General features: G+C 44.0%; 1 protein-coding gene across 3 annotated transcripts in view; it reads left to right on the forward strand.

Moving 5' to 3' along the window:
- Positions 1 to 22,477, forward strand: part of Gmeb1 (glucocorticoid modulatory element binding protein 1) — a 39,550-nt gene that overhangs the window by 9,555 nt on the left and 7,518 nt on the right. Inside the window, exons 1-8 of one of the 3 annotated variants that reach the window (XM_038335456.1) lie at positions 343 to 476; positions 757 to 854; positions 8,819 to 8,901; positions 11,355 to 11,479; positions 14,826 to 14,929; positions 17,395 to 17,552; positions 20,554 to 20,685; positions 21,681 to 21,818. In XM_038335456.1, coding sequence (XP_038191384.1) covers positions 11,384 to 11,479; positions 14,826 to 14,929; positions 17,395 to 17,552; positions 20,554 to 20,685; positions 21,681 to 21,818 — 628 coding nt within the window. In that variant the 5' untranslated portion in view covers positions 343 to 476; positions 757 to 854; positions 8,819 to 8,901; positions 11,355 to 11,383. Of the gene's footprint in view, positions 1 to 318; positions 477 to 756; positions 855 to 8,818; positions 8,902 to 11,354; positions 11,480 to 14,825; positions 14,930 to 17,394; positions 17,553 to 20,553; positions 20,686 to 21,680; positions 21,819 to 22,477 lie in introns of those variants that run through there. The other 2 variants (XM_038335453.1, XM_038335454.1) reach the window with 2 other exon arrangements.

Raw genomic sequence — 22,477 nt, forward strand, 5'->3', positions numbered from 1 at the left:
CTTAATTTCAGTGCTGTGTGTAATCCCAGTGCTGCAATCCCAAACCACCAATCTGATGGCTCTAAACTTAAGAGGAGAGGAGATGTACAGTTAGGTCTGAGAGCTGGTGGAGTTGGCTCTGGCAAACGACTGGGTGAGTCACATGGACTACGAAGCATGCTAAGAGCCTGTGCCAGCTCCTGTCAGCTCCCTCTCGGGCCTCGTTCTTTGCCGAGGATGATGAGTCCAGGGTGCTCAGAGCTGTCTGTTGTCTCGGCACTCCCTTCCTGCAGTTGTGCCTTTCAAGATGAAGTTACTCACGCTTCTTGTTTCTCACAGCAGCCCCGGCTAGCTGACTTCATGTGAAAGATGGCTAATGCGGAAGTGAGTGTCCCAGTGGGAGATGTGGTTGTGGTACCCACTGAAGGAAATGACGGGGAGAGCCCTGAAGACACTAAAACCCAAGTGATCTTGCAGTTACAGCCTGTGCAGCAAGGGTAAGTGGAGAGAGATTTGGACGTTCTGAGGATGTATTATTCGGAGAGTAAAGGATGGGCAAAGAGCTGTGCAGGGTTTTAGTGCACCATGAGCGCTCAGCACCGTCAGAGCTGGTGAGAAGATCCCTCTGTCATCTTAGGGCTTTTTGTCTTATTTATTCATTTTTATTTTTGTAATTTTTGAGACAGTTTCATGTAGCCCAGGCTTGCCTCAAACTTACTATGTTGCAAGGGTAGCCTTGAATACCTGATCTTCCTGCCTTTTCTTCCCAATTACCAGGATTACAGATGTGCACAGCCACGTCAAGCTGCCATTCACTACTCACTACAGCAGCGGTTTCCTAGTGCCCCTGTCTTTACAGTGTGAGCTCTCTGGGGGTGAGTTCCATGGCTCCCTCATCTTCTCTGTCCACATTGTTTAGCCCAGGGCCCATGTGCATATTTCTCAAATGCAGCGTTGACTGAGAGACAAAACAAGGCACCTCCAAAACCATTTCCAACATAAACTCTAAAACTTGCATGGATCGGCAAATGCTGAAGCTTAGCCTGTCCCAAGTATCTATCCTCCACCACCACGATGATGCGTTATAGCAGCATTAGAAGAAATAAAACACAAGGTCTTCACCAGCGCGAAGCTTGCGGTCTAGCTGTAAAACAAAAGTGCATGTAAGTTTGGAACCTTATGTCGTGAAGACGGGCAGGGATGAGCGGCCTGTAAGTTCAGAGCTCAGGATCAGCTAGAAAGGAACGTTGACTAAATGCTTCCGCAATGTCCAGAATCAAACCGGGGCCTCTCTCATGCACAGGTCACCTACCACTGAGCTATGCTATAGGCTAGCCCTAAAAGGTAAAATTTAAGTTTTTCTTTCAAACAGGTCAGTGGTGGCGCACGTCTTTAATCCCAGCACTTGGGAGGCAGAGGCAGGCGGATCTCTTGGGTTCCAAGGCATCCTGGTCTACTGAGTGAGTTCTAGGACAGCCAGGGATACACAGAGAAACTCTGTTTTGGGTGGGGGAAAAAAAAGTGTGTCCGTCTGGTTTTCTTTCCTTTTTAAAACAAGGTCTTGTTATATAGCCCAGGTTGGACTTGAGTTTAACTATTCTTCTGCCTCAGCCTTCTCAGTGCTTCTCATGTGCTGTTATTCCTGACTTTAAAGGGCAGTCGTTTTTTTAAATATATACAAAATAAAATAAAAAATTAGGTCAGACAGTGGTGCCTTTACACCTTTATTCTCAGCACTTGGGAGGCAGAGGCAGGTGAATCTCTGATTCCAGGGCAGCCTGGTCTACAGAGTCAGTTCCAGGACAGCCAGGGCTGTGGAGAGAAATCCTGTCGTTAAAAACAAAACAAGAGGGCTGGAGAGATGGCTCAGAGGTTAAGAGCACTGCCTACTCTTCCAAAGGTCCTGAGTTCAATTCCCGGCAACCACATGGTGGCTCACAACCATCTGTAATGAGGTCTGGTGCCCTCTTCTGGCCTGTAGGCATACACGTAGACAGAATATTGTATACATAATAAATATTGGGGGAAAAAAGCCTGAAAAACAAAACAAAACAAGAGGCTGGAGAGATGGCTCAGTGTTTAAAAGCACTGACTGCTCTTCCAGAGTTCCTGAGTTCAATTCCCAGCAGCACACCACTACTGAGTCTTTAAAAAAGACTTTTTAAAAAGATTGACTTTTGCCGGGCAGTGGTGGGAGGCAGAGGATCTCTGTGAGTTCGAGGCCAGACTGGTTTACAGATTGAGTTCCAGAATACCCAGGGCTGTTATACAGAGAAACCGTGTCTCCAAACACACACACACACACACACACACACACACACACACACACACACACACACAAATCACGAAAACAAACAAAGAAAAGCTGAGGTGTACCTGGACCAAGAAAAAGAGACTTTTGGCCCGAGGACCAAGGCTGGTTTAAAAGCCGGGGGTGGGGGTGGGGCCAGGAGAGGCCATGGAGGAGAATTTGCTACTTCATGCATTTTTGTCTGTTTCTTTTGAAACAGAGTCTTGCTGGGCTGCACAGATTTGCCTTGTGTTCCCAACCCTGTGCCTCTCCCTCTCCAATGCTGGGATTAGGGTATGCAAGACTGCCTCCAACTTTCTGTTTGTTTAATCTTTTGTTAATTTTTAAAATTTTGGGTGTACTTTTGCAAGGGAATGTGCACATGAGTGTAGGTGCACACGGGGACCAGAAGAGGGGGCCAGATCTGAAGTTGGAGGTAAAGGAAGTTGTGAGTCACTGGATGTGGGTAGGTCCTTTGGAAGAACACAGTGGTTTTTTTTGGTTGTTTTTTGAGACAGGGTTTCTCTGTGTAGCCCTCACTGTCCTGGAACTCACTCTGTAGACCAGGTTGGCCTTGAATTTGAGATCCACCTGCCTCTGCCTCCTGAGTGCTGGGATTAAAGACATGCACCACCACTGTCCGGCCAAAACACAGTCTTAACCTCATCATGAAGCCCAGACCTTAAACTACATATCCTCCTGTCTCAGCTTCTTAAGTGTTGGAATTTCAAGCATGGAGCACTAAACTTATTCATATTTTACTTATCCAGGTATTCTTTATGTACATGTTTGCAGGAATGCATTAGGCAATAAAGTAGATTGGAACAGTCTTCCCATGTGTGCACAGAGATGCTGTCCTGGAACTCACTTTGTACACCAGGCTGGTCTTGAACTCATGGCCTGGCTTTGTTTGTTTGGTTTGGTTTAGATTCTTTTATACTTATATAGCGAATTTGAGACCAGCCTGAACTACATGAAACACAATCTCAAAACAAACAAATTTCCAGTGAAAAGGCCCAGTGACTACAAGAATCTTCTGGAAATGTCACCCAGTGGTTCAGTATTTCTTTGGTATGCAGAATGCCCTGAGTTGCATCTCCAGCATCTCAAATAAAATAAAGCCATCACTAAATACTTACTAATTTTTCAAGTAAGTCTCTTTTTATAACATTGCAGTGATAACAAATAAAGTTGCCTGAAGATCAGAGTGCAGAGCTCTGACACTGAAAGCCAGGTGGTATTGGCTCACACCTTTAGTCCCAGGACATAGGAGTCACACACGTTTAATTCCAGCACTAAGGAGGTGGAGACGGGAAGGAATGTAGCTGGGCGGAGGAGACGAAGGCTGCGCAGTCTGGAGATGGAGTTAGAGCGTGCAGTCTGAGGACAGGATCGCCCCTTTGGTCTGAGCATTGGTAGAGGTAAAAGGTCTCTTTAGTGGCTGGCTGCTCTGCTTCTCTTATTTCTCAGCTTTTACCTCCTAATATCTGACTCTGGATTTTTATTAAGAATAATTAGAGCCTGGCAGTGGTGGTGCACGCCTTTAATCCTAGTGTTAAGGAGGTAGAGGCAGGCAGATCTCTGTGAGTTCAAGGCCAAACTGGTCTACAGACTAAGTTCCAGGACAGGTTCCAAAGCTACAAAAGAAAAATCTGTCATGAAAAACCAAAAAAACAAAAAACAAAAAACCCCACAAAAAAACAAAACCAATTAGAATTCATGTCACATAACGTATTTATTTATTTTGTTTTTGTTTTTCAAGACAGGGTTTCTCTGTGGCTTTGGAACCTGTCCTGGAACTAGCGCTTGTATATCAGGCTGGCCTCGAACTCAGAGAGACCCGCCTGCCTCTGCCTCCTGAGTGCTGGGATTAAAGGCGTGTACCACCGCCGCCTGGCTCTAACATATTTAGAGTTCTCAGAAGAAATGGAGGTACCAAGATTTTGTCACCATTCTTGACTTTCCAGGCTTCCATTTTGGATTCATAATGAATAGTTTTTGTTTTCATTTTGTTGATATTATTCTTTGCTTCTTAATGTGTATGGATGTTTGGACGGCATGTATGTTTGAGCACCATGTGCATGCAACGTCCACAGAGGCCAGAAGAATTGCCCTGACTGTTCTGGAACTCACTCAATAAACCAGGTTCTGCCTCCTGAGTGCTGAGTGTTGGGATTAAAGGCGCCGCACAGGACACCACCATCTGGCTGTGATGAACACCTTTAATTGCAGGTTTAAATTATCATGCCTTTATTTGATTTGTTCATACGGTTTTATAACTACCATTGAAATTATATTCTGAACTCAAAGACTTTGGCAACGCATCAGACACGTCACAGACCTAAAGGTTGCTATTGTGCATTTAACCTCAGCATTCAGTTGTACTTTTTGATTGCACAGATCAGTGAGTGATTATACAAAAACCAACTAAACATCATAGCCAGCCTTATCTCAGAGTCTTGATCGTAAGCGTGACAACGCTGGAAAGCTCTTGGTGACAAGTGCCCCTGCACTGTCCAGGCTGACATCTGAGTGAGTCCTGGGCAGCACGGCTCCTAACTTCGCCTGTCCTGAAACACTGTGCTCCTTCAGTGACTTACTTATCAGTGCAGGATGACATCTCTTGTAGTCAGTGACCCACAGGGAAGACATTCAATAGGAACAACGCCACAGAGTTTATCCTGAAAATGGCAGGAAGTTAGCACAGGGTGGAGCCTTGAATGTCAGTCACTGCTGTGAGTTCCAACCACCCTCCTATTCTGCTCAAGGTGACATCTTGATCTCCTGAGGCAGGTGGAATACCTGTCTAGAGAAGGGGAAGGACCCTCTGTTTAACCTTGTCCTCTATCAGTGTCCGTAATTGTGACTGGACTATCTGTGAATTGTTGATTGAGGCATGCCTTTGATCCCAGCTCTCCTGGACTGAAGCTGGTGGACCACTGAGAGTTCAAGGCCATCCTGGCCCAAAAAGTGAGTTCCAAGACAGGTTCCAAAGCTACACAGAGAAACCCTGTCTCAAAAAAAAAAACAAAACAAAAAATAAACAAGCAAAAAGACACGTGGAGGTGGAGGTATATCTCAGTTGATTCAGTGCTGCCTAGGAGCATGAGGGTCTGAGTTTTATCCCTAACCAAGTGCAAAAAATTAAAAATAAACCTAACAACTAAAGCTGGGAATGATGGCAATGCCTGCAATTTCAACACTGGAATCTGAGGCAAAAGGATCACTTGGAATTCTAGACCAGCCTAAGCAATTTACTATGACCTTGTCTCAAAATAAAAAGTAAAAAAGTAAGCGGGATGGTAGTGGTGCACACCTTTACTTCCAGCTAAGGCAGACAGATCTCTGAGTTCAAGGACAGCCTATATATCTATCTGTCTCTGTCTCTGTCTGTCTGTCTGTCTGTCTGTCTATCATGTATCTACCTATCTATATCTAGATATAGATATATCTCAGGCATAGACCCCTGGATTCTGGGTTCAGTCCCTAAAACTGCCAGAACAAATAAATACAAATTTTTAAATGTTTTAAAGAAGAGAATCGCATTATTACTCTGGTAGGAGTTACAGGATTAATGAGATGGGGTGGGCAAGCTGTTCCAGGCTGAACATAATGACACCTGAGTGAAGGTGGTAGCCATGATATTAGAGGCAGAGAGGACCACTGGTGTTAAAGAGGTCTGTCTGACAAGATTTGACAGCTGTGTAGGAGCTGAGGGGAACAGGAGAAATCCAACCAAAGGGCTGGGTATGTGGCTTTGTCATGGAGTGCCTAGCTAGCATACGTAAGGGTCTTGGTTTCATCTCCACTAGTCTAAAAGAAACAGTCAAAGGGCTGGAGAGATGGCTTGGGGGTCAAGAGCACTGACTGCTCTTCCACATGGCAGCTCACGGCTATCTATAACTCCTGTTCCAGGAGATCCGACACCCTCACACAGACATACATGCAGGCAAAACACCAATGTACATAAAATACAAATAAATTATTAAAAAAAAAAGAAACAGTCAAGACAGGGAAAGGAATAGAAGCAATTACCACCAGGTCTTATCCTGTGTGCCAGGTGACACCAGTGACAAGGATGGAAGTATGGGGATCAAGAGTTGACTTTTTGTTGTTGGTTTTTTGTTTTTCGAGACAGGGTTTCTGTGTAGCTTTGGAGCCTGTCCTGAAACTTACTCTATAGACCATGCTGGCCTCGAACTCACAGAGATCCACCTGTCTCTGCCTCCCTAGTGCTAGGGTAAAAGGTATGTGCCATCACTGCCCAGCTTGGCTTGTCACTTAGCAGTTAGTGGCATTGTGGCGTGCAGTTCACAGGGAGGTTGGCACTAGAGCTGTCACCATGGAGTGGATCAGCATTTGTGCAAAGAGGAATGTACAGACTGCGCCTTCAAGTAAGAAGGTGTAAGAATTAACCCGTTAGGCTAATTGCAGAAGTGAATGATACAGGAGGGTATCACTTTAGGTTATCTGAGCCTATGTCTGTAGAGACATTGAGGAAGATCTGCTTTACCCAGCCTACCCTGTCGAAGTCCTAAACAGGCCCAGCTCTGGTTAGCTTCTAAGGGCGGATGACATGAGGTGTGTTCACAGTGCTGTGGCCTCAGGCAGATTGCACAGCCTCCTATTTGGTGGCGCTCTAGTGACTACTGCTTCACTGGGGCTGTTTCACGTTTTTGTTTCTGTGTACTTGGTTTATGCAGATAATTTAGTTCTGATGCCCTGAAGGGCTTAAAACACAAAAAAATGGAACAATGCTAAACTGTCTAGATTTCAGCACGGGTCATCATTTCTGGGTCATTGTGTTGCTTCTTGTCTTTTGCTGCCTGCTCGTTCTACTTTTTGTCAAGTAAATTTTTTGGAAAGGCTTTTTTTTTTTTTTTAAAACACAGGGTTTTTCTGTAGCTTTGGAGTCTGTCCTGGAACTCGTTCTGTAGACCAGGCTGGCCTCAAACTCACTGAGATCTGCCTGCTTCTGCCTTCCAAGTGTCGGAATTAAAGGTGTGTTCTACCACCACCCAGCAAGGAACTGTATTAAAGAGTCTCAGCATTAGGAAGGTTGAGAACCGTGATTTAAAGTTATTGAGGAAGGGGCTGAAGAGTTGGCTCAGCAGTTACAGAAAGCATGTTGCTCTTCCATAGGACCCAAGTTTGGTTCCCAATACCCACATCTGGTAGCTCACAACTCCATGGGCTCTGACAGCCCATCCTGTTCTTCTAGGCACATACACACGTGCACTTACACATGTGTGTGTGTGTGTGTGTGTGTGTATACGAGCAATCACATGGTTTTATACACATAAGTAACATAAATCTTTAAAGTTATTAAAGAAGCCAGAAGGTGGTGGCGCATGTCTTTAATCCCAGCCAGCACGCCAGCACACAGGGAAGCAGAGGCAGGTGGATCTTGTTTGGGTTGGAGCTTCACCCCAGCCATCCATGTATCCAAGGAGTTTGGACTGTTTGGAAAATTCCATTTTATTTTGTTTATTTATTTATATATTTATTTATTTATTTACTTACTTACTTATTTATTTTTTGATTTTTCGAGACAGGGTTTCTCTGTGGCTTTGGAGCCTGTCCTGGAACTAGGTCTTGTAGACCAGGCTGGCCTTGAACTCACAGAGATCCACCTGCCTCTGCCTCCTGAGTGTGCCACCACAGCCAGGCTGGAAAATTCCATTTTAAACCCCTTTCTCTGGGAATTGCCTCAGTCCAGACTCCACCTCAGAATAATCCCGCCAAACGGTGACCCCTCCCCAGAGAGGCTCAAGACCACTCCCATAGGGTATTTAAATTGTCCCCCAGAGTACGAACACGTGGTTTTCCGGTCTCCCCCTGGGAGCACTGGTAGCCATTAAACCTGGGCTTTTTTTTTTTTTTTTTTTTTTTAACCTGGGCTTTTTCTAATTCGGTTTGATTTGGTCTGATTTGGGTTATTGCGATGGTGGAGAGATTTATCGAGGTGTAAAAACTTTTTAGATTCCTGTGAGTTTGAGGCCAGCCTGGTATACAGAGTGAGTTCCGGGACAGCCAAAGATACACAGAGAAAATCCTCTCTCAAAAAACAAAAAAAAATTAAAAATTAAAGAAAAGGCTGGAGAGATGGCTTAGGGTTAAGAGCACTGACCGCTCTTTAAGAGGACCCAGGTTCAATTCCCAGCTCACAACTGTCTGTAACTCCTACAGGGGATCCAACACCAAAACACCAGTGTACAGAAAATACAAATAAATAAATTATTAAAAGTGTTTTGTATTAAAAAATTATCAAGGAAAAAGTCAGTGTAATGCAGTAGCAAAGGTGTACAGGTAGCAAATAGTAATTTACTTGGGGTGAGGTGAATTGTTTAATTTTCCTGGCAGTAAACATTTCTGGACCTTTTGGAATTTAAGTAAGTGGAAAACTTGTCAAAGTACTCAGGTGGTGTGATAGAATACATTTACTTTACTCCTTTTGGGATAGATGACAAATGTCTTAACTCCGTGCTGTGAATATTAATTTTTTCATGATTTATGTAGTTTGTTTACCGATGGACACTTTTACAACAGGATTTATGATGCTGGGTCAGAGAACAACGCAGCAGTTGTAGCCGTAGAAGCTCACACGATACACAAAATTGAAGAAGGAATTGGTAAGTCTTTCTGCCATTCTATCCGGTGCCTTTGACTTAAGCATGATGGTTGAGAGTTTCTGTATGTTTTTGTTTTTACATTTCTGGGAATGGAACTTGAAATCTTGTTCAGGCAAGGCTGATGCTCCACTACTGAGTTGTGCTCCCAGCATATGATTTCTGCCCTTTTGTGCCTTCTTTTCTGTCCCTACCAATGCAGTGTATCTACTGACACTGTCGGTTAAGATGGCCGACTTGCCAGGCATGGCAGTGCACACCTTTAATCCCAGCCCACAAGAGGCAGAGCCCGACCAATCTCTGAGTTCCAGGCTCCTGTACAGCCAGCACTACATAGAAAAACTGTCTCAAAAAAAAAAATGGTAGACCTGGCTGTCACTTGATCACTTACTATCAATATGTTACAGTAACCAAAAAAAAAAGGTTTTATCTATAAAAATTGTACCAAGAGAGGTGGGATAAAATGTTTAGCTTGAGTTTCAATGTGGGATCCCTGAGTACCATGGGGGGGGGGATTAAAATTAAAATAAAACAGAAAACCCATGGGGCCTATGATATGAATCTGTAAATCTAGCTACTTGGGAAACTGAGGCAAAAGAATCACAGGTGTAGGTCCTAGGTGCACTCCAGAGCAAGTTCAAGGCCAGAAGATTAGAGGCATAAACTCAGTAGTAAAATGCTTGCCTGACCTATGCAAAGACTTAGATTCAATGCTTAGTCATCCGTCCTCCCCACCTCCACCCCCTCCTCACTGGGCATGGTGAAGCGGCATACCTGTAATCCCAACAATTGGGAGGCTGAGACAGGAAGATTGTGTTTGAGGTTGGGCTCTATTGCAAGACCATGCCTTAAAAACACAAACCCAAAGAAACAGGAGCTTTTAGATTGATACCTGTCATTAGGTGATCCTTGCAGCTGAAGACTAAAGAGTTAAAGTATTGACTGGGAAATTGCCAGTGAACGGAAATTTAGAAACTAAGCTAATCTTTTCACTCTACGTTCTTGGGAACTCACTTCTCTTTTGTTTTGTTTGTTTGTTTGTTTTTGTTTGGTTTTTTTTTTTGAGACAGGGTTTCAGAGCCTGCCCTGGAACTCACTTTGTGGACCAGGCTGGCCTTGAACTCACAGAGATTGACCTGTTTTTATTTTTTCTTTTGCCTCCCCAATACTGGGATTAAAGATGTGTGTCACCACCACCTGGCTCTCTCTTATCATTTGAAGCCCATATATTTATATGTAAAACATAGGAAGTAATTACCATCTTACAAGATGGTAAGAACTAAAATACTGGGTGTGTTGTCTTGAGCCTATAATCCTGGCACTTTGGAAATAGTGGCAGCAAGAGTCAGGGGCTGGAGAGATGGCTCAGTGATTAAGAGTACTGGCTGCTCTTTTATAGGACCCAGGTTCAATTTCCGGTACCCTTATGACAGCTCTGTTTTTAATTCCAGTCCTAGGGAATCTGACACCCTCATACAAACATACCTGCAGGCAAAATACAAGATCAGGAGTTCAAGGCCATCCTTGATTACATAAAAAGTTCATGGCAGTTTGAAACTGTCTCAGAAAGCAAACAAAAGCAATATAGTATTAGCATATGTGAGGCTGATGGTAGGCCTGGCCATATACTCAGTGGTGCAACACTTACCTGGCACATATAATGTCCTGGGTTTGATCCTCGAGAACATGCAAAACAAAAGACTGTGAGGGAAACATGGTTTAACAAATGAAATTACTTGCTGTGTAAGCAGGCAAGCCTGCAGCATTTCAATCTCCAGAACCTACACAAAGGTGGAAGACGAAAACACCCTACAGAGTTGTCCTCCCATCTCCAGAGCATGCCCTCACCAATAAGAACAAATAATTTTAAATTAACAAAAAGAGAGAGAGAATATGCCATTAGTGTCTTAACACATTGGCAGCTTGGTAAGACACAGCTATTATGTTAAACATCCAGAGTGTCTCTGGGGCTGGAGAGAGCATTAAGTGGTTAAGAGTATTTGTTTGCTACAAGGCCCTGGCCCAGAGTCCCAGCACTCAGGAGAGCCCACAACCCTCATGAATGACTGCAGTTGCAGGGGACCCAGTGCTCTCTTCTGCAGGCATCAGGCAAACGATGGGTGTACAGACTTGCGTGCAGGTAAAACACCCGTACACATAAAATATGAATTTTTAAATTTTTTAAATTTTATTTATTATTACTATTATTTTAAAGAGTGCTCTGTTAGTGGTGGGAATATAGCTCAGTTGGTAGAGTGCAAGGATCAGTATCTGAGGTCATCATTACTGTATACTGAGTTTAAGGCCAGCCTGAGCTACATGAGACCGTACCATAAACAAACAAACAAACAAACAAATAAAAATATGGCTTAAAAGGACCTGAAAACTGTACCTTTGGAATTTAAGTTTAGGAAAGAATTGTTCAGTAAATAGTGGATTGCTTTTTCCATTTTCAGATGCAAGCAGCATAGAAGCAAACGAGGATATGGAAATTGCTTACCCTATAACCTGTGGAGAGAGTAAAGCTATCCTCCTCTGGAAGAAGTTTGTGTGTCCAGGAATAAATGTGAAGTGTGTCAAGGTAACTGTCTCGGCCTGGAAGTTCCGTCTCAGTCCCTTGTCTCTCTCTAACCAGATCAGCTTCTGAAGGGAAACGCAGGACTCTAATCTAGGGTCTGGAACATGGGGGCAAGCTCTTTGCTTCTGAGCTAGCCTTCCAGCTTCAATCAGCAGCTTTTTGGTTTGCAATTGTTTAATTCTTTAATTTTGTTGGTTTTTTGTTGTTGTTGTTGTTTATTCTTTGGTTTTTCGAGACAGGGTTTCTCTGTGGCTTTGGAGCCTGTCCTGGAACTAGCTCTTGTAGACCAGGCTGGCCTTGAACTCACAGAGATCTGCCTGCCTCTGCCACCGGAGTGCTGGGATTAAAGGCGTGCGCCACCACCGCTCAGCTCGTCTTTAATTTTTTTTTTTTTAACATTTATTTACTTATTTTGCGTGGCACCCATGCCAAGGGCAAAGGTGCTTGCAGCAGTCTGTTCTCTCCTTTCACCATGCAGATTCATCTGTGACTGAACTCTGCTTGTCAGGCTTGGCAGCTGCCTCTCCTACATGACTTGGGTTAGAACCCTGGCTAGGGGCTTCGAGGGAGTGAAGAAAGGACAGCCACATGTACAGTAAAGCTGGGGTCCGGTGGGATTCTTTAACTGCTACCTGGAACCTTAGCGTATTTTACATACTGCAGAGAGCAAGGTTAGGAAGTCTTGGTAGTAGGTCTCTGTAGGTGTAGACATCTGGGAGGAAGAAACTACACTTGTTCGTCTGTGCTCACACTGATCAATTATTTATAAGCACTTGGACTTGTGATCCTGGGCCATATGGGTAAAGGGTTTGCCAATTGCATCATGGTCTGAGGACTGAGCTTTCTTGGCATGGCCGTGCTCATGTCAAATACACATCCCCAGTCAGGTAAAGTGGTGAGTACCTTTAATTCCAGGACTTGAGAGGCAGAGGTAAGGGCAGCCTGGTCTACAGAGGGAGTGAGTTCCAGGATAGCCAGGACTACACAGAGAAACCCTGTCTTGAAACAGCAACAACAAAGATGCACATTCCCTCAGGACTCACTCACTACAGGCTTGCCACTTCCTATAGGCACCAAATACCTTTATCTACTGGGCCATCTTCCTGTCCCCACAGTTTTTCTCTTAGGCTGTCACAGTAGAAACATAAGGATTTTGGAATAAAATGGGCCTGGCTCTAGTTCCACTGGAACATGAGTCTTGTGCAAGCACAGAACATTATCCGCATTCACCAAAATAAACCTGGTACATAATATGCCTTGGTGGTGGTGGCAGAACCTTGGCATGACAAGGACTGGCTGTGGTGCCTGGTATTCAACAGTGTTCCTTAAGTACTTGTTCAACAAGTAAATGAATAAATGGCCAGGACCCTTCTCTGTGTCTGCCTAGCCATGTGATTTTGAGCAAGTTATTTAACAATTAAAATTTCAGAGCCTCACTGGGCATTGCGGTGTACGCCTTTAATCCCAGCACTTGGGAGGCAGAGTTTTTCTCCCACCCACCAGTTGCTGAATAACTACTACAAGGCTTAATATTAGTTACAAAGTGTTTGGCCTATCAGCTCAGGCTTATTATTAACTAGCTCTTACAACTTAAATTTATCCATTTCTATTAATCTGTGTATTGCCATGGACACCCATGACTTACCGGTAATGCTTTGGCATCTTCTGCCTTCAGTGACTCCTGATGTCTCCCAGACTCCACCTTCTTTTTCCTTGTATCTTTACTTGAATTTCCCACCTGGCTCTCTTCTGCCTGGCTGTCGGCCAACTCACCTTCTTTATTAACTAATGGTAATGAAACATATTCATAGAATACAGAAGGGTATTCCACATCAGGCAGATTTCTGAATTTGAGGCCTGCCTGGTCTATGAAGTGAGTTCCAGGACAGCTGGAGCTACACAAAGAAACTTGTCTCAGAAACATGCCTTGAACTGGTATGCATTATAATAGACCTTATTCAGAATTGTTGTTAAGAATAAGTAGTAGTAGGTCATGCCTGTAACCCTCGCTTGGAGACAGTAGGATTGATTTAAATTTGAGATCAAGAGGTGATGGAGTATCTCAAAAAACCTAAAAGGTATGGTGGCGCATGCCTTTAATGACAGCACTTGGAGGCAGAGGCAGGAGGATCTCTATGAGATAGGGGACTGGAGAAATGGCACAGTGGTTAAAATGACTGGCTGCTCTTCCAGAGGACCTGGGTTTAGTTTCCAGCACCTATATGGCTGCTCAGAACCAGTCTGTAGCTCCAGTTCCAGGGGAATCCGTTGCCTCGTTCAGGCCTCTGAGGGCATTGTTTATGTGTGATACAGACACATATGCAGGCAAAACGCCCATATACATAAGATAAAAATAAACCTTCAAAAGGGTCGTGTGTGTGTGTGTGTGTGCGCACGCGCGCGTGTGTGCATGTGTGTGTGCGTGCACGTGTTTGAATTCTGCTGCTGTACTGAGTATTCCAGGCTAGCCAGTCTTCCATCTTCCCGGGAGCCTTCTGACCTCCATCTCACAGTGTAGATGGAGCGGCGGGCTGCGTCCGCCACCCAGCTAGCTTTACACCTGAAATAATTACATGGAAACTGTATTCTTTTAAACACTGCTTGGCCCATTAGTTTCAGCCTCTTATTGGCTAATTAACCCATATTTAGTAATCCATGTAGCACCACGAGGTGGTCGCTTACCAAGAGAGATCTTAACCTGTGTCAATCTTGGAGAGGAGAGGCATGGCAACTGTCTATGGCGACTGCCTGAAGCGTCTGCCTCACTGCCTTCTACCCAGTATTCTGTTCTGTTTACTCCGCCTACTTAATTTTCTGTCCTATTAAAGGGCTGAGGCAGTTTCTTTATTAACCAATGAAATCAACACAAACAGAAGACTGTCCCACATCATCACAGTAAGAGTGCTGGAACTACAGATGCAGTTCACAGCCTCCAGTTTTTAAGTGATTTCTGGATTGGAAGTCAGTCTGTAGTCTTTCACAAATAGCGCTTTTACGGACGAGTCATCTCCCTGGCCACCCGTCTTTAGCACTACTTTGATTTCTTCAGTGACTTGACCAGCCTCTCGAGCACTAGGCCCAGCCCCCTGCTTCAGAATCTGGGTGGATTTGTAGATACTATTTAGCACGTTTCTTTCTCATCCTCATCCGCTGTAACTTTATCCTAGGAAAGGGGAGGTACTCAGAGAAGGATGTTTGGTACCATGGGACAGGAGGCCAAATGACACTGATACGGCTTGTGAAATTGTCCGGGATTTTTGTGTGTAGCAAGTGACATTATTTCATTCTTTCCTTGTTGACCTATCTAAGTTGACACTGGACTACTTTGGATTTTTCTTTTTTCCTTTAGTTCAATGATCAATTGATCAGCCCCAAGCATTTTGTCCACCTGGCTGGCAAGTCCACTCTGAAGGACTGGAAGAGAGCCATTCGTCTAGGCGGCATCATGCTCAGGTGAGTGCTGTGAGCCACGCGAGTCTCCGTGATGCACTTAGTCGGGGGAGAATCCTCTACACCACTTGACCTTCCTCAACTTGTCTTTAATCTTTTGGTTTTTAACTTTGTGACATTAGGGATGGAACCAGGGCCTTGTGCATGCCACGCAAGCACTCTACCACTGAATTATACCCTGTGACCTCTAACTATTAACTCAAACTTGTTACCTCTGCCCAGCATCTACATTAGAGTTTTCATTCTTTCTTTTTAGTTTTTGAGTCTCATTTAGTTCTAGCCCAGAACTTGCCATGTAGCAAAGACTGACACCAGCATGCCTGACTTAGGGTACTGATGTCAGGAGGTTGGACAGGATCCTTTCTTGGCAGAGGAACTCTGAGGAGCGCATAGTCCTCCCTGTCATCCTCACATAGAGAGAGCAAAGCTAGGCGCTGAGTAAGTGCGACAGCCATGACTGCAGATCCTGGGATCCCCTGTTAAAGTAGAAGCACTGCATGATGTTTGCCGTCTTTGCCATCACCATCTAAGAAACAGATGTCAGCATCTGGAATAGCCCTCATCCTACCCTTACTTTTGCTCCAACAAGTTTACCACTGTAGTTTTCCAAGTTGAATACGCCTTGAATGTTCACCTACTGATAGAGAAAAACTTTAAATGTAAAACCTAGAACTGGAGAGATGAATTCTGGCTGCCCTACTAGAGGTTCTGGGTTCAGTTTCTAGCACCCACATGGCAGCTCTCAATCATCTGTAACTCTAGTTCCAGGGAAATCCAACACCCTCTTCTAACCTTCATGGAAACCAGGTGTACACACAGTACACAGACATACATGCAGGCAAAGCACCCATATACATAGAATTATAAAAACAAAACCACAAAATCTTTTTTAAATTTATTTTTATTTTGTGTGCATTGGTGTTTTGCCATGGGTGTCACAGACGGTTGTGAGCTGCCATGTGGGTACTGGGATTTGAACCCAACTCCCCTGGAAGAGAAGCCAGTGCTCTTAAGCTCTGAGCCACCTCTCCGGCCCCCCAAAAACAAAAATTTTAAGGTCAAGAATTAAAAATGTCCAGCCAGGTGTGGCGGCACCTTTAATTTCAGCACATGGGAGGCAGAGGCAGGAGGATTTCAAGTTTAAGGTCAAGCTGGATGACATAACCAATCTGGTCTCTATAAAGAGACCCTGTGTAGAAGCCAAGCACAGACAAGGTCTTCTTCCATTGGGACAGTTTCTCAGTGGTGGCGACACATTCTCTGCAGACCCCAGGCCCTGGGTTCGTTACAGGTGAGGGATTTGAGAGGATTGCCTTTCCTTTCTGTTTTGTTCTTGTTTCATCTGCTCAGGAATTCGAGCATGTGCCAGTTTCCCCACGAATGCTTAAAGGACTGAGACTGCAGCCGGGCGGCGGTGGCGCACACTTTTAATCCCAGCACTCGGGAGGCAGAGGCAGGTGGATCTCTGTGAGTTCGAGACCAGCCTGGTCTACAAGAGCTAGTTCCAGGACAGGCTCTAAAGCTGCAGAGAAACCCTGTCTCGAAAAACCAAAAAAGAAAAAAGACTGAGACTGCCTAGAGATCTGTTAGTGAAAGCCAAGTGACAGGGTGACAGAAAGTTGTACTAGAATTAAAATGCTTCCTGGTTTTGCTCATGGTCTGCAATAGTAGGGCCTCATTGCTCCTTTTTTAAAGATTTATTGTGTATACAACATTCTGCCTCCGTGTATGCCCATGCACCAGAAGAGGGCGCCAGATCTCATTACAGATGGTTGTGAGCCACCATGTGGTTGCTGGGAACTGAGCTCATGACCTCTGGAAGAGCAGCCAGTGCTCTTAACCACTGAGCCATCTCTCCAGCCCTGTCATCAATGTTGTACAATACTTCTAGGAGACTTAATTTTGTAAATTTTATTTTATTATTTTTGTTTGTTTTGTTTTTTTGAGACAGGGTTTCTCTGTATAGCCTTGGCTGTTCTGGAACTTGCTCTGCAGACCAGGCTAGCCTCGAACTCAAGAGATCTGCCTGCCTCTGTTTCCTGAGTGCTGGAAATAAAGGTGTGTGCCACCACTGCCGGGCTTGTGGTTGTTTTATTTTGTTATAGGGTTTCGCAATATAGCTCAGGGTAGCCTGGAACTTGGCTGTGTATACCAGGTTGATATTGAACGCACAGGGTCTCTGCCCTCCAAGTGTTGGGACTTTCAGCTTTGGGTTTTAATGACTTTCTTGACATTCTTAGTTAATCCAAGGCTTGTTGTTGAGGAAGCTCAGAAGAGAAGTAGTGGTCAATGTGGGCAGGACCAATGAACATTTGATAATTCCAATTAGAATTTTCACAGTTTGATGACTTGAGATATTGGGCTCCTCTAATCTCTACTTGGACTCAGCAGATGGTCCCCGTCTGCTCTCAGATCTTACAGTTCTCATAGGTGAAATGTGGGCTGATCTGCTTCTTGTCTCTCTACAGGAAAATGATGGACTCTGGGCAGATCGATTTTTACCAGCATGACAAAGTTTGCTCCAATACCTGCAGGAGTACCAAGTTTGACCTTCTGATCAGCAGCGCAAGGGCGCCAGTGCCAGGCCAGCAGACAAGTGTGGTGCAGACCCCCACCTCGGCCGATGGTAGGGGGTAGGAAACCGCCCGGGCAGCCACTGTGTTCACCAGCTCTTCTCTCCTTCTCATCGCTTCTCCCTTGTGCTTTTGTTGTTTGGTTTGCTTTTGAGACCATCTTACCATGTAGCCCAGGCTGGACTTGAAGTTACTGATTTCCTTGTTTCTGCCTCCCAAGTGCTCGGATCACAAACACAAACCACCATGCCTGGTGTCCCTGGTTTCCCATTCTTGTCAGCATTGATGTGCTTTTGTGCTGTCTTGTAAGATACTGCAGCAATTTGGCTGGACTCTAAGCCCTGGATTCCCTTTTTCCTCTTAAAAAACTCATGTTTGGTTTGAGACTAGGTTTCTGTTGCCCAGGCTGGCCAGGAACTCACTGTGTAGCCCAGGCTGACTTTAAAAATTCATGGCTGTTCTCTTTTCAAGTTCTAGAATCCTGGGATACAGGCTTGAAATCACCCATGTCTGGTTGCTCTCTTTCTTTTTTTGGGGGGTGTTTTTCAAGACATTGTTTCTCTGTGTCCCAGTCTCTGTGTCTCTGCTTTCTGAGTGTTGGGATTAAAGATATATACCACTATGCCCAGCATGCCTGTCTATCTTTATTTATTTATTTACTTACCTTTTTTTAAACTTTATTTATTTATTTATTTACTTTATTTCTTGTGTACAGAGTTCTGCCTGCTTGTGTGCCTGCAGGCCAGAAGAGGGCACCAGATCTCAAACGGATGGTTGTGAGCCACCATATGAGTGCTGGGAATTGAATTTAGGACCTTTGAAAGAGCAGCCAGTGTTCTTAAACGCCATATCTCCAGCCCCTCTTAACTGATTCTTATTGGCCAACGCTTATCATGTTTTTTTTCTTTTCTTTTTTCATTATTATCATCATTAGTACTGTCTGTGCTTCTGTCTCTACCGTCTATTTCCAGCATTCTTTCTTTCTTTGTTCTTGTTTTTGTTTTTGAGACAGGGTTTCTCTGTGTATCATCCCTGGCTGTCCTGGAACTCACTTGGTAGGTCAGGCTCGTCTCGAACTCACTGAGTTCTGTCTGCCTCTGCCTCTCAAATGCTGGGATTAAAGGTGTGCACCACCACCGCCTGGCACATTCTTATTTCTTGTACCAAGTATTAGATGTTCTGTGCTCACGGGGCTTACTCAGTTCTCTCATTTTGCTGCCACTTTCCAGGCGTGCCAAGGTTGAGTGGAGGCAGATAAGATTGGAAAGGCGCCTTAGAGTGGCCAACAGCTTCAAATGTTGTGAGGCCGGACCTCAGTGGCTGGGCTGAGCCTGAATTAGGAAGTTCACCTGAGTGAGCCCCAGTTTACCAACCTAGACTTTCTTGCAGAAGGGTAAGGTGGGTACACAGGCCCTAGAGTCTTCCTAGAGAGCCCAGGCTGGCCTGGAATTTGCTGTGTTGACCAGCTCAAACATAGGGCCTATCTTCTGGTTTTTGTTGTTGCTGTTGTTTTGGTTTGATTTTGTTTTGATATGTAGTCTGATTGTGTAGTCCAAGCTGGCCTAGGATGCTCCTGAATCTGCTCCTTGAGTCCTGGGTTTCAGGCCTGTGATACCATGTTCAGCTGACCTTTGGTGCTTTTGAATTTTGGTCTGGGGCGCCCTGTTATCTTCTAGGTGAGAGGGGGAGAATATGAATATGAATTCTGACAGATTAGTCACAGCTTCTGGAGACATCACAGTGGCATAAAAGGCGTTTCAGCTGCTGTTAGAAATCTTTGGGATGAGGGCACCCAGGCTGGCCTCCAACTCACGACCTTTCTGCCTTCACCTCCCAAATGCTGGAATTATATATAGTCCTCACCCACCTCACACGGCTTTGTGGGGTTGGTTTTGGTTTGGTTTTTGGTGAACTCTCATATTCTGAGAGTAATCAGTAGGTGAGTTACACACCAAATCTCTTGGAGCCTCAAGGCCTTTCAGGAAAGTGTCTGACAGAGAATTTTCATGTATTTGATTTTTTTACTTATAAAATGAAGAATATTCCAAAATGATTTCCTTTCTTTTTATTTGTCAAAACTTTGCTTGATTGTCCATGTTGTACTATTTCTTTGGTTATTGCTATCCTCTGGTATATAGAGCTCACACGTGTCTGAGCCACTTTGATTTTTCTCAGTTTTTGTTCAGCTTTTTAGAGATAGTTGAAAGGTAAAGTATGTTTTAAGATTTTGAATTGTGTGTGTATCTGTGTGGGTATGTGTTTGTGTATGCATATGTGTCTGTCTGTATGTCTGTGTGGGTACATGTGTATGTATGTGAGTACCCATGGAAGCCAGTAGGGTTGGATACCCTTGGACCTAGAGTTACAGACAGTTGTGACTGCCTGACATGTGTCCTGGGAACTGAACACTGGTCCTCGAAGAGCAACATGTTCTCTTAACCACCGAGCTATCTTTCCAGTTCCATGTCTGCTCTATTATTCATGTGTCTCCTATCTGATTTTTCTTTTCTTTTCTTTTTCTCCCCCCCCCCCCCAGGTTGATTCATTAGCTGTGACAGCTTCAGATATTCTAGATGCTTACTACCAAACACATCTATAGTAGGGCTCATGACAAGTACACTTCTTTTAAATGATTCTAGGTCTTTTCCCATCCTCAGTAAGTCTGGAGTGGGTGGTCTGGCAGGCACACCTACCCCCAGCCACTTTCAGAAACATCTGTCTGGGAAGCAGACTGCAGACTGCCCTTGGAAGGTTTTGTTTTGGGGGGGTTGGTTTTTGGTTATTGGTTTTTTTCGAGACAGGATTTCTCTAGCTTTGGGGTCTGTCCACCACTGCCCAGCAATTTTTTTTTTTAAGCTTTTTCCTTAACAAGGCAAGTTTCCTTTAGAAAACTCAGTGTCCATCCTGGCTTACCTGAGATCTGTATTTTAAACTATGGACACATAGAGAAGAGGCATCATGTTAGAATCACAAGGTCTTTCTGCTGTGAGTATGCGAGAGGATAACTATGAATTTCTTCATAAAACTGACTGTCTTTCTGACGGACTCTGCTAGGTAACATCACACAGATTGCCATCTCAGAGGAGAGCATGGAAGAGGCCGGGCTGGAGTGGAACTCAGCACTCACTGCTGCTGTCACCATGGCCACAGATGAGGGCATCAAAAAAGACTCTGAAGAAATTTCAGGTACCTTCCCGTGTAGCTCATGTACTCCTCGTGTAGCTCGTGTCCTCCAAGGGTTTATGACCTTGTTTATGCACAGAGCAGATGTTTTCATGACTAACAAGAATATTAACTAGAGCTGGAATTGGCTTCTTTTAACCCGAGCAATCATCCAGACAGTTGTGAGCTGCCATGTGGTTGCTGGGAATTGAACCCAGGTCCTTTGGAAGAGCAGCCAGTGCTCTTAACCACTGAGCCATCTTTCCAGCCCCACTTTCTCCTTTTGATCATTCATTTAATAAATATTTGTTGCCCATTTGATTCTGTTGCTATTTGCTCTGTACATACACATAAAGAGACTTAGCCATCACTCTAGGGAAACTTACAGGCCCTCCCACCCAGCTGTTTGGTTTAGTGTAGAACTAGAGGGAATATATTTAATTAATATTTAGCTTACTATCTTTATTAGTTAACATTTATAAAATTAAATATTTTTTTAAGATTTATTTATTATGTATACAGTGTTCTGCCTGTATGTATGCTTGCTGGCCAAAAGAGGGCACCAGATCTCATTACAGATGGTTGTGAGCCATCATGCGGTAGCTGGGAATTGAACTCAGGACCTTTGGAAGAGCAGTCAGTACTCTTAACCTCTGAGCCATCTCTCCAGCCCCCATAAAATTAAATCTTATCTAATTGAAAGCAAAATTAAAATTGAATTTAATCAAGCAATACTTAGTCTTAATTATTGAATGCCTATTTAATATTTAACTGAATATTTTTATTGAACTAAGATGTCTGTTTTTATAGCCAGAATCATAACAAGTCAAGGGCATGACCAATTGAGGCAATTATCCCAAGCCCCTACTGTCTGAAGGGGCTAATAATTAGGTACCAACTCATGGACACAGCTAGGCTTTCATATTTTAGCATAACATCCTTTCAAATTGAAATCAGCATTATAGACGTGCTGAGGTATCTGGTAATGTCTACCTTTTGTCTTATCCCTCCTGTGCCAGAGGACACTTTGATGTTCTGGAAAGGAATAGCTGATGTAGGGTTGATGGAGGAGGTCGTCTGTAATATTCAGAAGGAGATAGAAGAACTTCTTAGGGGCGTTCAGCAGCGGCTCCTGCAGGCTCCCTTCCAGGTCACAGGTAAGTGCACTGAGCCTGGTACTAGCCTTCCTTTCTTTGAGCATTCACAACTGTGCTCAGGTTCCTGTTTGCCCCACGACTCTGAGGCAGAGGTACCGTTCTCTTCATTTTACAGATAAGAAAAGTAAACTTTGTAAAAATTAAGTAATTGTTTTTCATGGTTCATGGCTGTGTTTTGTTCATGTATGTGGTCCTAGAGATTTAAGTTGGCCCCAGCGTACTAGGCAAGCACTCTTCTCCTGAGGTAGAGTACTGGCCTTCTTTTACTTTATCATTGACGGGTTTTATTTGTTCATTCGTTCATTCATTTATTTATTTGTTGGTTGGTTGGTTGATTTTTCGAGACAGAGTTTCTCTGTGAAACAGTCCTGGCTATTCTGGAACTCACTTTGTAGACCAGGCTTGCTTCAAACTCACAGAGATTCACCTGCCTCTGCCTCCCACGTGCTGGGATTAAAGGTGTGCACCACCACCTGGCATTAAATTAACTGGGTTTTAAACTTTGGTTTGGTATGTTTAGCTACTTGGCTCTGTACTTTTTTTCAGTAAGACATTCTCATCATTTTTTTAAAATTCAATTTTTTTTTTAAATTTTTACTTTTTATTTATTTATTTATTTATTTATTTTGGTTTTCGAGTCAGGGTTTCTTTGTAGCTTT

Source organism: Arvicola amphibius, chromosome 6 (genome assembly GCF_903992535.2).
Source record: "Arvicola amphibius chromosome 6, mArvAmp1.2, whole genome shotgun sequence".
Lineage (NCBI taxonomy): Eukaryota > Metazoa > Chordata > Mammalia > Rodentia > Cricetidae > Arvicola > Arvicola amphibius.